Source organism: Marmota flaviventris, chromosome 5 (assembly GCF_047511675.1).
Source record: "Marmota flaviventris isolate mMarFla1 chromosome 5, mMarFla1.hap1, whole genome shotgun sequence".
In the NCBI taxonomy this organism is placed as follows: Eukaryota; Metazoa; Chordata; class Mammalia; order Rodentia; family Sciuridae; genus Marmota; species Marmota flaviventris.
The window spans coordinates 53,765,679-53,784,238 of record NC_092502.1 but is presented as its reverse complement, the minus strand read 5'-3'; the positions used below and the strand labels follow the sequence as shown (position 1 = coordinate 53,784,238).

Genomic DNA, 18,560 nt, shown 5'->3' with positions numbered 1-18,560 from the left:
CCAGATGGTTACACAGCTGAGTTTTACAAGACATTCAAAGAAGAACTAATACCCATACTCCTCAAATTGTTCCATTACATAGAAAAAGAGGGAGGGAGGGAAGATGGCGGCGAGGGGAGTGCATTGCCCCCGTGTGCTGTGTCACTGTGCGGGAGAATGACAAGTCAGGACGGCTAAAGGCTATCTTGTTAGGAATTTCCAGCAATAGTGGGGTGCTCCGGAACCTGGAGGAAGGATTTCCATCGCACGAGGATCGGCTACGGGGGCTCAAACGCAAGAGATTTGTCCGCACGGAGGGTCACGCTGCTTGTTCGGCAAATCGCCCCGCGGCTAGAGTGTGCGGCGCGCACTGGGAAACGAGGAGATAGCGATGCAGGGATACAGCGCTGCAGTCTCTGCGGGCTTCTGCCAGCTGTGCAAGCACCATACTCAGTGCTAAATTCTGGGTTTGAGACGGGGGAAGAAAGCAGTCCAATTCGGTTCTCCACTCCGGTCAGACCACAACAGTTTCACCAAGCAGAAAGAAACACGAGCAGTATGAAAAGACAAGGAAAGAAAGGACCACAAGCAATGCAGGTCAACTCAACTTTAGAAGAGGTAATAGCTGCAGCAGATGGAATGTCAGATAAGAATTCAGGATATACATGCTTCAGATGATCTGGAGTATCAAGGAAAACATTAGACAGCAAAATCAGACAATGAAAGATCACTTCGAAAATGAATTACACAAACAAATCCAGGAAGCAAAACATCAACTATACAGGGAGATAGAGGTTATAAAAAACAAACAAAGAGAAATCCTAGAAATGCAGGAAGCAATAAACGAACTTAAAAACTCAATTGAGAATACTACCAACAGAGTAGAACACTTAGAAGATAGAACATCAGACAATGAAGACAAAGTATTTCAACTGGAAAAGAACATAGACAGCTCAGCAAGACTGTTAAGAAACCATGAGCAGAACATCCAAGAAATATGGGATAACATAAAGAGACCAAACTTAAGAGTCATTGGGATACAGGAAGGTATAGAACTCCAAACCAAAGGAATGAGCAATCTATTCAATGAAATAATACGAGAAAACTTCCCAGACTTGAAGAATGAGACAGAATTCCAAATCCTAGAAGCCTACAGGACGCCGAATGTGCAAAATCATAAGAGACCCACACCTAGACACATTGTAATGAAGATGCCCAACATACAGAATAAGGAGAGAATTTTAAAAGCTACAAGAGAAAGGAAGGAGATTACATTTAGGGGTAAGCCAATCAGGATAACAGCTGATCTTTCAACACAGACTCTGAAAGCTAGAAGATCCTGGAATAACATATTTCAAACACTGAAAGAAAATGGGTTCCAACCAAGAATTGTGTATCCAGCGAAATTAAGCTTCAGGATGGAAGATGAAATTAAAACCTTCCACGATAAACAAAAGTTAAAAGAATTTGCAGCTAGAAAACCATCTCTTCAAAACATCCTCGGCAAAACATTACAGGAAGAGGAAATGGAAAATAACAATGAAAACCAACAGTGGGAGGTAGGACAGTAAAGGGGGGGAAAATAATCAAAGAGGAAAACAAACCATGTTTAGTAAGAGAAATAAACAAATATGGCTGGAAGAACAACCCATATCTCAATAATAACCCTAAATGTTAATGGCTTAAACTCACCAATTAAGAGACACAGGCTAGTAGAATGGATCACAAAACAAGACCCAACAATATGCTGCCTACAGGAGACGCATTTGATAGGAAAAGACATACATAGGCTGAAGGTGAAAGGTTGGGAAAAATCTTATCACTCATATGGACTTCGGAAACAAGCAGGAGTGTCCATACTCATATCAAATAAAATAGATTTCAAGCCCAAGTTAATCAAAAGGGATAAAGAGGGACACTACATACTGCTCAAGGGAACCATACACCAACAAGACATAACAATCATAAATATATATGCCCCAAACAATGGTGCAGCTATGTTCATCAAACAAACTCTTCTCAAGTTCAAGAGTCTAATAGACCACCATACAGTAACCATGGGAGACTTCAACACACCTCTCTCGCCACTGGACAGATCTTCCAAACAAAAGTTGAATAAGGAAACTATAGAACTCAATAACACAATTAATAACCTAGACTTAATTGATATATATATAGAATATACCACCCAACATCAAGCAGTTACACTTTTTTCTCAGCAGCACATGGATCCTTCTCAAAAATAGATCTTATATTATGTCACAGGGCAACTCTTAGACAATATAAAGGAGTAGAGATAACACCATGCATCTTATCTGATCATAATGGAATGAAACTGAAAATCAACGATAAAAGAAGGAAGGAAAAATCATGCATCACTTGGAGAATGAACAATACGTTACTGAATGATCAGTGGGTTATAGAAGACATCAAGGAAGAAATTAAAAAATTCTTAGAGATAAATGAAAACACAGACACAACATATCGGAATCTATGGGACACATTGAAAGCAGTTCTAAGAGGAAAATTCATTGCTTGGAGTTCATTCCTTAAAAAAAGAAAAAACCAACAAATAAATGATCTCATACTTCATCTCAAAATCCTAGAAAAAGAAGAGCAAAACAACAGCAAAAGAAGTAGAAGGCAAGAAATAATTAAAATCAGAGCTGAAATTAATGAAATCGAAACAAAAGAAACAACTGAAAAAACTGACAAAACTAAAAGTTGGTTCTTTGAAAAAATAAACAAAATCAACAGACCCTTAGCCATGCTAGTGAAGAGAAGAAGAAAGAGAACTCAAATTACTAGCATACGGGATGAAAAAGGCAATATCACAACAGACACTTCAGATATACAGAAGATAATCAAAAATTATTTTGAATCCTTATACTCCAATAAATTAGAAGATAGTGAAGGCATGCATAAATTTCTTAAGTCATATGATCTGCCCAGATTGAGTCAGGAGGATATAGACAACCTAAACAGACCAACAGCAATTGAGGAAATAGAAGAAACCATCAAAAGACTACCAACTAAGAAAAGCCCAGGACCGGATGGGTATACAGCAGAGTTTTACAAAACCTTTAAAGAGGAACTAATACCAATACTTTTCAAGCTACTTCAGGAAATAGAAAAAGAGGGAGAACTTCCAAATTAATTCTACGAGGCCAACACCACCCTGATACCTAAACCAGATAAAGACACTTCAAAGAAAGAAAACTACAGACCAATATCTCTAATGAACCTAGATGCAAAAATCCTCAATAAAATTCTGGCGAATCGGATACAAAAACATATCAAAAAAATTGTGCACCATGATCAAGTAGGATTCATCCCTGGGATGCAAGGCTGGTTCAATATACGGAAATCAATAAATGTTATTCACCACATCAATAGACTTAAAAATAAGAACCATATGATCATCTCGATAGATGCGGAAAAAGCATTTGACAAAGTACAGCATCCCTTTATGTTCAAAACGCTAGAAAAACTAGGGATAACAGGAACATACCTCAATACTGTAAAAGCAATCTATGCTAAGCCTCAGGCTAGCATCATTCTGAATGGAGAAAAATTGAAGGCATTCCCTCTAAAATCTGGAACAAGACAGGGATGCCCTCTTTCTCTCCACTTCTGTTCAACATAGTTCTCGAAACACTGGCCAGAGCAATTAGACAGACGAAAGAAATTAAAGGCATAAAAATAGGAAAAGAAGAACTTAAATTATCACTATTCGCAGTGACATGATTCTATACCTAGCAGACCCAAAAGGCTCTACAAAGAAACTATTAGAGCTAATAAATGAATTCAGCAAAGTGGCAGGATATAAAATCAACACGCATAAATCAAAGGCATTCCTGTATATCAGCGACAAATCCTCTGAAATGGAAATGAGGACAACCACTCCATTCACAATATCTTCAAAAAACATAAAATACTTGGGAATTAACCTAACAAAAGAGGTGAAAGACTTATACAATGAAAACTACAGAACCCTAAAGAGAGAAATAGAAGAAGATCTTAGAAGATGGAAAAATATACCCTGTTCATGGATAGGCAGAACTAACATCATCAAAATGGCGATATTACCAAAAGTTCTCTATAGGTTTAATGCAATGCCAATCAAAATCCCAACGGCATTTCTTGTAGAAATAGAGAAAGCAATCATGAAATTCATATGGAAAAATAAAAGACCCAGAATAGCAAAAACAATGCTAAGCAGGAAGTGTGTGTGAATCAGGCGGTATAGCGATACCAGACTTCAAACTATACTACAGAGCAATAGTAACAAAAACAGCATGGTACTGGTACCAAAACAGGCAGGTGGACCAATGGTACAGAATAGAGGACACAGAAACCAATCCACAAAACTACAACTATCTTATATTTGATAAAGGGGCTAAAAGCATACAATGGAGGAAGGATAGCATCTTCAACAAATGGTGCTGGGAAAACTGGAAATCCATATGCAACAAAATGAAACTGAATCCCTTTCTCTCGCCATGCACAAAAGTGAATTCAAAATGGATCAAGGAGCTTGATATCAAATCAGAGACACGCGTCTGATAGAAGAAAAAGTTGGCTATGATCTACATACGGTGGGGTCGGGCTCCAAATTCCTCAATAGGACACCCATAGCACAAAAGTTAATAACTAGAATCAACAAATGGGACTTAATCAAACTAAAAAGTTTTTTCTCAGCAAAAGAAACAATAAGAGAGGTAAATAGGGAGCCTACATCCTGGGAACAAATCTTTACTCCTCACACTTCAGATAGAGCCCTAATATCCAGAGTATACAAAGAACTCAAAAAATTAGACAATAAGAGAACAAACAACCCAATCAACAAATGGGCCAAGGACCTGAACAGACACTTCTCAGAGGAGGACATACAGTCAATCAACAAGTACATGAAAAAATGCTCACCATCTCTAGCAGTCAGAGAAATGCAAATCAAAACCACCTTAAGATACCATCTCACTCCAGTAAGATTGGCAGCCATTATGAAATCAAACAACAACAAGTGCTGGCGAGGATGTGGGGAAAAGGGTACACTTGTACATTGCTGGTGGGGCTGCAAATTGGTGCAGCCAATTTGGAAAGCAGTACGGAGATTTCTTGGAAAGCTGGGAATGGAGCCACCATTTGACCCAGCTATTCCCCTTCTCGGTCTATTCCCTAAAGACCTAAAAAGAGCATGCTACAGGGACACTGCAACATCGATGTTCATAGCAGCACAATTCACAATAGCAAGACTGTGGAACCAACCTAGATGCCCTTCAATAGACGAATGGATAAAAAAAATGTGGCATTTATACACAATGGAGTATTACTCTGCATTAAAAAATGACAAAATCATAGAATTTGCAGGGAAATGGATGGCATTAGAGCAGATTATGCTAAGTGAAGCTAGCCAATCCCTAAAAAACAAATGCCAAATGTCTTCTTTGATATAAGGAGAGTAACTAAGAACAGAGTAGGGACGAAGAGCATGAGAAGAAGATTAACATTAAACAGGGATGAGAGGTGGGAGGGAAAGGGAGAGAGAAGGGAAATTGCATGGAAATGGAAGGAGACCCTCAGGGTTATACAAAAGTACATACAAGAGGAAGTGAGGGGAAAGGGAAAAATAATACAAGAGGGAGAAATGAATGACAGTAGAGGGGGTAGAGAGAGAAGAGGGGAGGGGAGGGGAGGGGGGATAGTAGAGGATAGGAAAGGCAGCAGAACACAACAGACACTTGTATGGCAATATGTAAATCAATGGATGTGCAACTGATGTGATTCTGCAATCTGTATATGGGGTAAAAAATGGGAGTTCATAACCCACTTGAATCAAAGTGTGAAATATGATATATCAAGAACTATGTAATGTTTTGAACAACCAAGAATAAAAAATTTAAAAAAAAAAGAGGGAACACTTCCAAACTCATTCTATGAGGCCAATATTACCCTGATTCCAAAACCAGACAAACAGACAAAGACGCATCAAAGAAAGAAAACTTCAGACCAATATCTCTAATGAACATAGATGCAAAAATTCTCAATACAATCTGGCAAATCGAATATAAAAACATATTAAAATGACAGGGTATTAAGATCAAGTGGGGTTCATCCCAGGGATGCAAGGTGGGTCCAATGTACAGAAATCAATAAATGTAATTCATCCCCTCAATATACTTAAAGATAAGAATCACATGATCATCTCAATAGATGCATAAAAAGCATTTGAGAAACTATAGCACCCTGTCATGTTCAAAGCACTAGAAAAACTAGGGATAACAGGAATATATCTCAATGTTGTAAAAGCTATCTATGCCAAGTCATTCTAAATGAAGAAAAATTGAAAAGCATTCCCTCTAAAAACTGTAACAAGACAAGGATGCCCTCTTTCACCACTTCTATTTAACATAATTCTTGAAACTGTAGCCAGAGCAATTAGATAGACGAAAGAAATTTAAGGGATATGGATAGGAAAAGAAGAAATCAAGCTATCACTATTTGTTGATGACATGATTCTATACCTAGTGGATCCAAAAACAATTCCACTAGAAAACTTCTAAAACTAATAAATGAATTCACCAAAGTAGCAGATATAAAATCAATACCCATAAATCAAAGGCATTTCTGTACACCAGTGACAAATCCTCTGAAAGAGAAACTAGGAAAATTACCCCTATGATGGCCTCAATAAAAAAATAAAATAAAATACTCGGGAATCAACAAAAGAGGTGAAAGACCTCTGCAATGAAAACTACAGAACGCTAAAGAAATTAAAGAAGACCTTAGAAGACTGAAAGATCTACCTTGCTCTTGGATAGGCAGAATTAATATTGTCAAAATGACCAGACTACCAGAAGCACTATACAGATTTATGCAATTCCAATCAAAATCCCAATGACATTCCTCATAGAAATTGAAAAAACAATCATGAAATTCATCTGGAAAAAAAAGAGACCCAGAATAGCTAAAGCAATCCTTATCAAGAAGAGTAAAGCAGGTGGCATCACTATACAAGACCTTAAACTATACTACAGAGCAATAGTAACAAAAATGGCATGTATTGGCACCAAAATAGACATGTAGACGAATAGTAAAGAACAGATAACACAGAGACAATCCCACATAAATACAGTTATCTCATACTAGACAAAGATGCCAAAAAATAAATTGGAGAAAAGATAGCCTCTTCAACAAATGGTGCTGGGAAAACTGAAACTCCATATGCAGCAAAATGAAATTAAGCCCCTATCTCTCACCATGCACAATACTCAACTCAACGTGGATCAAGGACCTACGAATTAGACCTAAGAGACCTTGTGCCTAACAGAAGAAAAAGTAGGCCCAAATCTTCATCATGTTGGATTAAACCCTGACTTCCTTAATAAGACTCCTATAGCACAAGAAATACAACCAAGAATTAATACATGGGATGGATTCCAACTGAAAAGCTTCTTCTCAGCAAAACAAACAATCTGAGATGAAGAGAGAACCTACAGAACGGGAGAAAATTTTTACCACATGCACATCAGATACAGCACTAATCTCTAAGATATATATAAAGAACTCAAAAACTTAACACCAAAAAAACAAATAACCCAATAAATAAATGGGCCAAGGAATAGGACAGACACTTCTTAGAAGATAAAATACAATCGATCAACAAACATGAAAGAATGTTCAACAATTAGAGAAATGCAAATCAAAACTACTCTAATATTTCATATCACTCCATCATAATGTCAGCTATGAAGAAAACAAAAAACAATAAGTGTTGGTGAGAATGTGGGGAAAAGGGCACATTAATACATTGCTGGTGGGAATGCAAATTGGTGCAACCAATCTGGAAAGCAGTATGGAAATTACTTGGAAAGCTTAGAATGGAACCACCATTTGACCCAGCTATCCCAGTCCTTGGTTTATACCTAAAGGACTGAAAAACAGCATAATACAATGATGTAGCCACATGGATGTTTATAGCAGCACATTTCATAATAGCTAAATTGTGGAACCAACCTAGATGCCCTTCAATAGATGAATGGATAAAGAAACTGTGATATATTTACACAATGGATTATTACTCAGCATTAAAAGAGAATAAAATCATGGCATTTGCAGGTAAATGGATGGAGTTGGAGAATAGCATGCTAAGTCAAGAAAGCCAATCCCAAAACAAAGACAGAATGTTTTCTCTAATATGTGGATGCTGATCCATAATGGAGGTGGGGGAGGAGCATGGGAGAAATGGAGAAACTCTGGATATGGCAAAGGGGAGGTAGGAGAAGGGAGGAGGCATTGGGGTAGGAAAGATGGTGGAATGAGATGGACATCATTATCTTAAGTACATGTATAAAGATACAAATAGTGTGATTCTATTTGTGTACGACTGGAAAAATGAAAAATTGTACTCTATATGTGTATTATGAGTGGAAATGCATTCTGCTTCCTTTATTACAAATTAGAATAAATAAATAAATTAAAAATAAAATTTAAATAAATAAATTAATTAAAAATAAAATTTAAATAAATAAATAGGACTGGACCTTGGTGTTCATCAATGGATGAATAGATGAAGAAAATGTGGTATATATACACATTTTTATTCAGCCATAAAGAAAAATGAAATTATGTCATTTGCAGGTAAATGGATAGAACTTGAGAACATGATGTTATGTGAAATAAGCAAACTCAGAAGTTCAAAGGTTACATGTTTTCTCTCATATGTGGAAGCTAAAGATGAGAAAGGAAAAGAAAGGGGTGGGGGCCAAGGGGATTATGAAAATCGAAGGAAGATCAGTATTATAGAGGAAAGGAAGGAAGGAGAGGAGGGTAAGGGGAAATATTGGGGAATGTAATTGGCCAAATTTTATCCTATGTTGTGTGCATGTATAAATATGTACCAACAAATCTCACCATTGTGTACAACTATAATGCACCACTCAAAAAATATGAGGAAAAAGTACAATCTTTAAAAAAATAAATAAGAAAAGAAAAAAGAAAGGGGTGGGATATAGTAGTTTTTTGGTAGAATACCCCTTGATTCAATTCCCAGTATCAAGAGAAAAGAAAAGAAAAGGCAATAAAAACAAAAGCTAGTTATTTGAAAACTTCAATAAAATTATTAACCCTCTTACTAGGTGAAAAGAAAAAAGCAAAAATTACCAATAATAGGAGCAAAAGACAGAGCATCAGAGCAGATTCTACAGATATTAATAGAATGATAAAGAATATTATGAACCAACATTATGCCAATATATTCAACAACTGAGATAAACAAATACTTTGAAAGCTATAAATTACCAAAACTGCATCAAGAAAAAAATGTGACTAGCTATCAATTAACAAAATATGGTTTATAATTCAAAACTTTCTCAAAGATTAAGACCCAGATAACATCATACCTTCAAAGTAATATGTAGGTATAAATTTATTAATATATATAATATATGTAGAATATAGCTTATGTATCCTATAAGTATATATACACACATTTATATAGGATGGATATATATTACATCCTATAGGATGTATATACATACATATAAAATTTCCCAACTATGAAGATTTTTAAGTTATATCATATGTATGATACATATAACACCATATATGACTAAGGTATGTGTTTTTAAATTTATATGATATAACTGAAAAGTCCTAAAAAATATATACAAGCATATTGTGCTCTCCAGCAAGATTCTTTGTTAAGAAAAGGAACTCAGTATAAAATGCAATTCCTCTTTGAATTCCATCCAAGATAGACTTTAGTTACCAGAGTTGCCAACAAGGCCTGATAATAAGGTGACCTGGCCACTTTAGTCATATCAAAGAATAGTATTAGTCTTATAACCTTCAAGGCATTTAAAATTTTAAGCCGTAAATATAAGCTAGTAAAGTAAACCTACTACTGAAATTCATTCCAAAACATTCTTTAACATCATAATCCCTTTCTTTGTGTTCTTTCATCAACTAACATATCTGAAAATAAATTTCAGTAGGTAATAAGGAATAGAGGTGGTAGGAAAGCTTTCTCTTTGAAACACAGTAACTAAAAAATACCCCCTCAGGTCTCCTACATGAAAAAGATCTCTCAAAGGTAATCTGGCCCTTATTAAACTCTGTTCACATTTTTTTTAAATTGCTTAACTGAAAAGTCCTGTTTGAAGATGGATGTTTTCCTCAAAGCCAAGAATCATTATAGGGACTCTTGCTATAAGCAGCAGGTAAAGAAATGAAAAAGAGACAATTTGCTTTATAATAGGTATAATTTAAAAGTATTTTCATAGGTTCAAGTTTAAAGTAATATAGAAAGCCAATTAAAAGTTTGCTCTTTAAAAATATGTGTACCACATAAACATAACCAACACATATGGGCTTAATATATGTCCGTGCTTCAATATCTGATCTTTTCAAATTATAACTTCACTGAAAGTAGATGTTGGTAATCCTAAGAAAGAAGAAAAAAATCAGTAAATGTCTAATATATACTTAATAAATGAAGTACAGGGTTTTAGCCTACCAGTGTGGGCTTTTTTTAATTTCAGAAAGCAAAGTCAAGTCCAACAATCAAGCAAATGTTTACTGCAAACCTTGTGCAGTGATTTTCTTTTTAAAAATTCTATTTTCACAGCTCAACTTAATTTTTCTCTTTTTAAATCTGATTTCATTTCTCAATTGCTTATAACGTTCCATTTCAATTGAAATTTTAATTCAATATTCAACAGAATAATATTCCTTTTTTCATAAACTTAAATTTATCTCTGTCAAAAAAAATATACCAAATGCCTCACTTATAAGCTGGAAAATTTCTACTATACACATTATACTTGCTAAAAAAAATATATTTCTACCAATATACAAACAATGAAGCTGAAAGACAACAAAAATTTCTCTTTGAAGGAAATATAAGTCATTACTATATAAAAATTACTATATGCAAGTAAAGCTTTCACTTATATTTCTAAAATTTATTAAAATTATTTTCCCTGGACCCAGAAATACATCTTCTGTAAGATTCACTAGGCTTACATTTTTCAAAATAACTCAATAAAGATGAGTTTTTAAAAATATGAGAATATAAATGTAAAAGGGAAAAGAAAAAATTAATTCAAAACAACATGCAGCAAACATCTCACTAATCCAAACACCTAATGTAGCAATATCAAAACAATTTAAAAATAAGAGTTGTCTGAGCAACTGAATCCAGTACATGCATTCACTTAATTCTTAAAGAAGTTCTTGACATTTATTTTATTAATTTAGATATAATTTCAGTAAGCAGGGCTACCAGGTTAAAAGAAGCATATCAAAAGAGAAATACATATTGCTGCCAGAAGTAGGTATATGTACATATTATAAAAAAGTACAAGAAAATATAGTGGAAGACAGAAAAAAAAACCCTCACCAAAAAAAATTTATGTTACAAAATACAAATAACATTTTCTCTAAATTTATTTAGATAAAAATATATATCCGAATATTCTTCAACAGATTTCAAATTATTAATATATAAAACAGCAATCATGCAAAAATTGTTTATCCTGAAATAACAATAAAATATCATTTATGTTTATCATACTTCCTTTAAAAGAGCAAGGAATCATGCAGTACATTTTTAAACTATTAAAATATAATTGTAAATGTAAATGTGTTTCTATGCTGTTAAAACCCTTGCAGCATACAGAACAGGTCTCAGGAATTTGGACAATTCACCTAGAAATTAAATTTAATTAATTACATCACAAAATGAAGTATGGAAATAAGATGCTTTTATAACAGCATAATTCTGTGATTCCTCTCCCCTACTCAGAAGGTTGAAATATATTCTTCTATAGAATACAAACTTTTCTTACTAATATTTACAAAGCAGCTTCTAACTTACTCCTCAAATCATACTCTTTACTCTTGATTAATCAACAATACTTTAAAAAATAAAAGATTTGAATTTCATTTCAAGACCTCTTACCAAAGAGAAATGTATACAGTATTTGCTTAATCTCAAATGACTTTAACAAAAGATATAAAAGGGAGAGAAAGAATTATCCAAAAGAAAGATTATAAAGTGAAGTTCAAAGCAGTTTTTAGAAAGATGTCTTTAAAAAGGTATCCAAAAGGAGACATCACACAAAACACAAAAACAGTTCAATGTGATAATATTTTTTTAAAAAGCTTTCATATGTAGACTATGGGAAATCCACATATAGTCTTAGACAGTGACTTAACCAATGATGAACGCATATATAAACATGAATCACCACATCTGCCTCCTTAAGATCAATAGATACAAGAAAAAGATAATAAATCCTACAATGCAATTTTATTCTATTTTTCCATATTAGGAACATCTTTTCCCTATTTAAATATGATACTGCATCAATATTCAAGAAGGAAAAATAGTTATAAACCCATATAATGTTCCTGTGACCAAATTCTTTATTTTGAAAAGTTCATGAAAGCAAAGAAGTACCCTAAAATGTATGAATGAATGAATGAGGTTTTAAAAGTAATCACCAAAGCCCAGACAAAGCAGGAAAGGCAGAAGTTAGAGATGCACAAAGTAAAATCATATTTTCTCTGTTCCTTTTTCTTTTTAATGACTGCTCTCAATGCAATATATTCAAAATTTTAAAATACCACAAAATATTCCATATGACAGGAACCTCAAACTTATAGTATGCTTTAACTCTTCAGCACCTAAACTCACACCACTTTACCTTACTCTTCATTTATTTTCAAAAGGAATTCATGTAATCTAGCAAACAAACATTTTTCTCTATTAATATTACCCATTTCCTCCATCTACACAGAAACTGAGAAGCAAGACTTTTATAAGAGAGGAAAAGTAAATATCAAAGCTTTTGTTGTTTGTAATACTTGCCAAAGAAATCATTTTTTTGTTTTCTTCCTGAAAGAGGAGCAAAGAAAGATTATTGCATCAGTTAGACGGCATTTCCCAAGCTCCGAAGGCTTTTACCAACAAGGACAAACAAATCAGACTGGCTTTGCCATTTCTACAAATAGAATGGTATTACACTTACCATTGTTCAGATAAAGAACATTAGGCCATAAGGAAGTTGTGACTTCATGTCTCACAATAAAACAGTGGCGAACCTTTGTTACTTGCTATAAAATAGTCTGTTAACAACTTCCATGAAATGAAAATTTCTCAGACACTGCACACACAAATAAAGGTGTGCCTGGTTTTAATAGAAGGCACAATCCTGAAATTTATATGTCTACCCAACTATATTTTAAATCTACCAGGAAAGTTTGCTATTAAAAGGTACTCACCAAAAATATCATCTGAATAAAAATTATGTTTATAATTTTAGGTGTTTAAAACTTACTTTTTATGAAGAAAGACAAATTTAATTTTTCAGGCATTTCAAAGAAAAAATATCATGAGCCTACTATCAGGCAGACTGTCAGGAAAGATGTTTTTTAGAACAAAGACATGTATGCAGTATATAGTTAAGTGATCATAGGGAGGATGGTTAGAGATGCTAAGATAAGAAATTAGAAGCTGGATTAGATGACTACTAAAAGTCCTGTCAAATCTGCTTTTATATTGTAAGGCATTTTTGAACAATGATTATGGATCATACTGACTGGTTTATTGGAAGAAATATTCACAATGCCTATACTTGACAAGACTTCTATCTAGAATATACAAAGATTCCTATCACGCTTATATTTGACAAAGGACTTGTAAACATATAAGGAACTCCTATAAATCAACAACAAAATGATAAACAAAAGATATATCCAAAAATTCAAAATAAATATACAAATGGCCAATAAACACATGAAACAGAGCTCCAAAACATTAAACATGGGGAAATAAAATAGCAAACATCCATTGGTGCTTAAATGAGAAAGACTAACTGCCAAATGCTATAAAAAACGGGAAGCACTCTCATTCGCTGCTGGTGAAAATATAGGGATCTGATTGAGTTTCCTTTTTCTTTTTTTTTTTTTAAACATTCTATTTTTTAATATTTTATTTTTTTACATGATGTTGAGCATGAAACCCAGTGCCTCACATGTTCTAAACAAGCACTCTACCAATGAGCCACAACCCTAGCCCCTGAGTTTCTTTTAAACCTAAACCACATTTATCATACCATCCAACAGTTCTAACAGAACATATGCCCACAAAAAGATCGGCAAGAATGCCTAAAATTTTACTCATAATAGTCATAAAACTGTTAATAATCCAACTATCTATCAATATTAGAATGGATGTAGTATGTTCCTGCCATCGACTACTACTCAGCATTAAAATGAACAAACTACTGATACTTAGAAAAATATGAATCTCACAAAGATTATACTAAGCAAGAAGCCAAATGATTCCAATTACATGACATAATAGAATCAGCAAAACTAATTTATGGTGAGAGAAATCAGATCAGTGGTTGCTTCTGGAGAAGGCAGGGATTGAAAAGAAATAAGAAGGAAGTCTTCAGGGTGATGATAATGTTCTAAATCTTGATAGGGCTGGGGGTTACATGGCATATATTTTCATCAGTACTCTCAAATTATACACTCAGACATTGTGTACTGTACTCCATATAAATTTTACTTCAATTTTAAGAAGCACTCTTCAAGAATTACATATGTTATAGTCCTAGTAAACTTGCTTTACAAAGTTGTATCATTTGGCAATTTGAAGCTACTTTCTGAGTATAGTAGGCCTCTAAAAATGAGTGAATGAGTCTGTTAACAAAGGAAAATACAAATACAGAAAAGGAAAAAGAATTATAAACATGGTTGGGCAAAAATACTTTATTGTGATAAATTAAAATCAGAAGTATCAGTATAAACTTGACATTTTTAATAGGTATTAAAATATATATATATATATATATGTATATGTGTCATATATATGTAGGCATATTTGTGTATATGTGTATGTACATGTACACATATACACACAATATTTCTTAGTTCTGCTTCAAAAAGAGCCTATCAGCAAAAACAAACCATAGCAATGAGCATATCCAGGAGACAAATTTTGGTTTCTAAATACTACCATTATTCAATAAAAGGAACTAGAACTTCTTAGAGAAATGGTTCATGACAAGGTTAGAGCAGAGAAACCACAAGATGAATCTGGAAGTATTTTTTGCAACCAGAAAGTAAGGAAATGCTCAAATAATCATGAGAACATGACAAGAGGAACCAGCTTTAAGGAGCAACCAGTGGCCAAATCTGAGACTCTAAGCATCAAAATAAATAATGATCATAATGCATTTGACACATAACACATTAAATAAGAACTCATAAGTCCATACAGATATAAATCAATAAATGAGGGAAAAGGAAAAGTTTGTACTTATATTCAAATGTCAACTATTAAATATGCAAGGAATGACAGAAAATTAACAATACATACTAAGTGTGGGTAGAAGTTTGGGACTGGGGTTATGGCTCAGTGATAGAGCACTCCCTAGCATGGGGGAGGCACTGGGTTTGATCCTCAGCACCACATAAAAAGATAAATAAATAAAGGTATGTGTCCATCTACAATTAAAAATATTTTTTAAAGTTTGATAAAGAACATATTTACATAATCTCAAAGATTTATTTGAAAATAGTGTTTAATTACAAAGTGAAAATAAGAAGCTTTTAGTGGATAAACTCATCAGATACCACCCTAAGGAAGTGATCAAAGCTACTTAGAACTAGTTGCATTATGATTAGATCCTGAGCCCCAACCTGATACACTGAGAGCACATCACTTCTGTATTTGTAATAAAAGTGCATACCAAAACCTAATTATAGAGAAAAACAGACCCAAATTGAGAACATTCTAAAATAGCCTGCGTTCCTCAAAAATAACTTGAAGAAAGTCCAAGGAATTCTCCAGCTGAAAAGACTGGTGATATAACAAATTATTTAATTATGATATTAGATACTACACCAGGAAAAAGAAAAACTACAAAAACAGTGAAATGTTAGTAATAATTTTTACTCTTCTTACAAATAAGAAATTCCCTTAAAAAGTTTAAGAACTTAGCAGAAGTCATATAATTAGGATATTGTTAAGCCAGCATTAGAAGCCAGTTCTGCCCCCTCTAGAGGATATGCTTGCTGCTACCCTGGCTAGCCATATAGAAAAGCTACAGTCTTAATAAAAAATTTCATATGCAACAAATTCAATTAAAAGTAGGCATTTACTCATATTCTTTAATAGAATAATCATATTTGTACATGATAAGTGAAATAATCATAATTGTACATGATAAGTGAAAATCACAATACAAACTATGGTAAATAGCAAAGAAAGAAACCATAATAACAAACATAAATATATTGTGAGCATAGCTGCTGAATCAAACATCCATACTTACTAAAGGTACACATACCTTTTCCTAAATGTGTGTTTATGCTCATATATCTAGCTGTTCCTGTAAGGCTCTTGTGTTCTCTGTAGGGTATATGTTTCTTTGTCTCTGGATCAATGTATTCCTTTGCCAAACCAAAATCTATTATATGAATAACTTGCTGGGTTTTGTTTCCTGGTCGTCCTATTAAGAAGTTCTCAGGTTTTACATCTCTGTATATCAAGTTCTTTGAATGAACATATTCCATGCGAGAAATCTGGGTTAAAGAAATAAAGAAGAGGAATTTTATTTTAGGTTTTGATTAACATAAGAAAAAACGATAGAGATAGAGGCAAGAGAGAATAATCACAATGAAAACAACAAAAAATAAATTATTTCAACACTTTAAAAGCAAGATATGTCTATAATTACTCAAATGTACATATATATAACCAATTATGATTTTAAATGTTTGCCCTTACTATTATGGTCACTGATGAATGAAAGTGTTCAAATTTTATGAATTCTTTTCATATCAGCAAGTTTTACTCAATCAACATTAACAGAGGATACTGTCTCATAAAATCAAAAAGCTTTACTGATTTAAAAAAAAAAAAAAAAACTTGAACTCAGAAGTATTAACAGACATACCCCTAAGGCTGCACTATTCTTCCTCAGTTCAATAAAAGGGCAACTTTTGTTTTTTTCCTGGTACTGAAGAACACACCCAGGGTCACTCTCCCACTGAGCTACTCTCCCAGCCATTTTTATTTTTTGAGACAGGGTCTTCTAAATTTTCCCAGGCTGACCCTGAACTTTCAATCCTCCCACCTCAACCTCCCAAGCATCTGGAATTATAGGCATGAGCCACTGCATCTGGCTATAATAATCAAGCAACTTTTATAATTATACTGAAGAAATGCAAGTGTTTAAATTGTTCAATTAAAAACAACAATAAAGTCAAGCAACATTCAGTATTTCTTTTATATAACATTTATATAACGTTTTTATTTTCCTAGGTATTAAACACTGAAAAATAAAATCTTGAAACTAGAAAATTTTGGAATCCAAATCTAATAATATATTACATTTATATTAACTGTTTTATAGACCCTCAAATAATATTTAATATACAAACTATCACAAAATAAAACACTACAAATAAGAAAATTTAAAAATCTTTCATTTAATAAGGATCATGGTTAACAATGCAATGCAAATATACAGTCATACAGCCCATTCTAGTTTGTTTATTACTTTGGATTGTATAAGATATAATATTCCAAGATCCAAGCTTTTCATTAACAATACATATGAGCATATTCCAGGTCATAAACATTCTTTTAGTACATGCTTTAACTGCATATTATTTATGGCTATTAACAATTTACCCAACTTATCTTGTTAATTTTGCACATTTGTGTTGTTCCCATTTTTTAGTACCAATCTTTGCACATCAAACTTTAAATACATCTGAACACTTCCATATGATAAATTTGTAGAAGTAGAACTAATAAGTCAAACAAAAAACAATTTTAAGACTATTACAGCATACTAATATTGGCATTTATTTCAAAACTGTCTCAATATCATCCTCTGAATTGTTTTCCCATACATTCCCTGAAATTTAAATAATCAGTAAGACACTCAATAATTTATTTCTTATTAATTCATTAAAATTTATTACCAAAAATCCATGTTTCTGAGGGTACTATTTCAGTATTCACCTTAAACAAGAAAGAGTACCAGAAACAACTAACAAAGTAAGCATTCTGTTCTTAAAGATACCAATTTTCATACAAATAAATGCACTTGACAATTATAGCCATTCTAGAAAGGCCATATGAAAGTAGAAACATTTGTGTTAGGTGAATCAAATGCTCTCAAAATAATGTCACAAAACTTTAATTTAAATTTTCATTTAAAATTTGTAACTAACAAAACACATAAATTTTCAAACAACTCCAAAACACCCTGCTTTACTTACCAGTTGTATAGCTATCATGAGAACTGTTTTAAGAGAAAAAGTTCTGTCACACAAGTCAAACAAGTCTTCCAAACTAGGTCCCAGCAGTTCCAGCACCATAGCATTGTATTTACCACAAGGGCCAAAATAGTAAACTTGAGGTATACCATCTACAGGAAAAGAAAAGTCATTTAATAATTTCATTATCTTAACTATTAAGCCTTTCTTCCTAGGAAATCAATAAACAATTTTTTTAATTTTATACTTTCAAGAACTACAGCAGTATCTTT

General features: G+C 33.2%; 1 protein-coding gene across 10 annotated transcripts in view; it reads right to left on the bottom strand.

Moving 5' to 3' along the window:
- The window catches only part of Csnk1g3 (casein kinase 1 gamma 3), a 108,766-nt gene that overhangs the window by 38,093 nt on the left and 52,113 nt on the right, over window positions 1–18,560 (bottom strand). For all 10 annotated transcript variants that reach the window (XM_027949304.3, XM_071612214.1, XM_071612213.1 and 7 more), the window contains exons 5-6: window positions 18,292–18,440; window positions 16,347–16,581 (exon numbers count right to left, since the gene is read on the bottom strand). In XM_027949304.3, coding sequence (XP_027805105.1) covers window positions 16,347–16,581; window positions 18,292–18,440 — 384 coding nt within the window. The remainder of the gene's footprint in view (window positions 1–16,346; window positions 16,582–18,291; window positions 18,441–18,560) is intronic.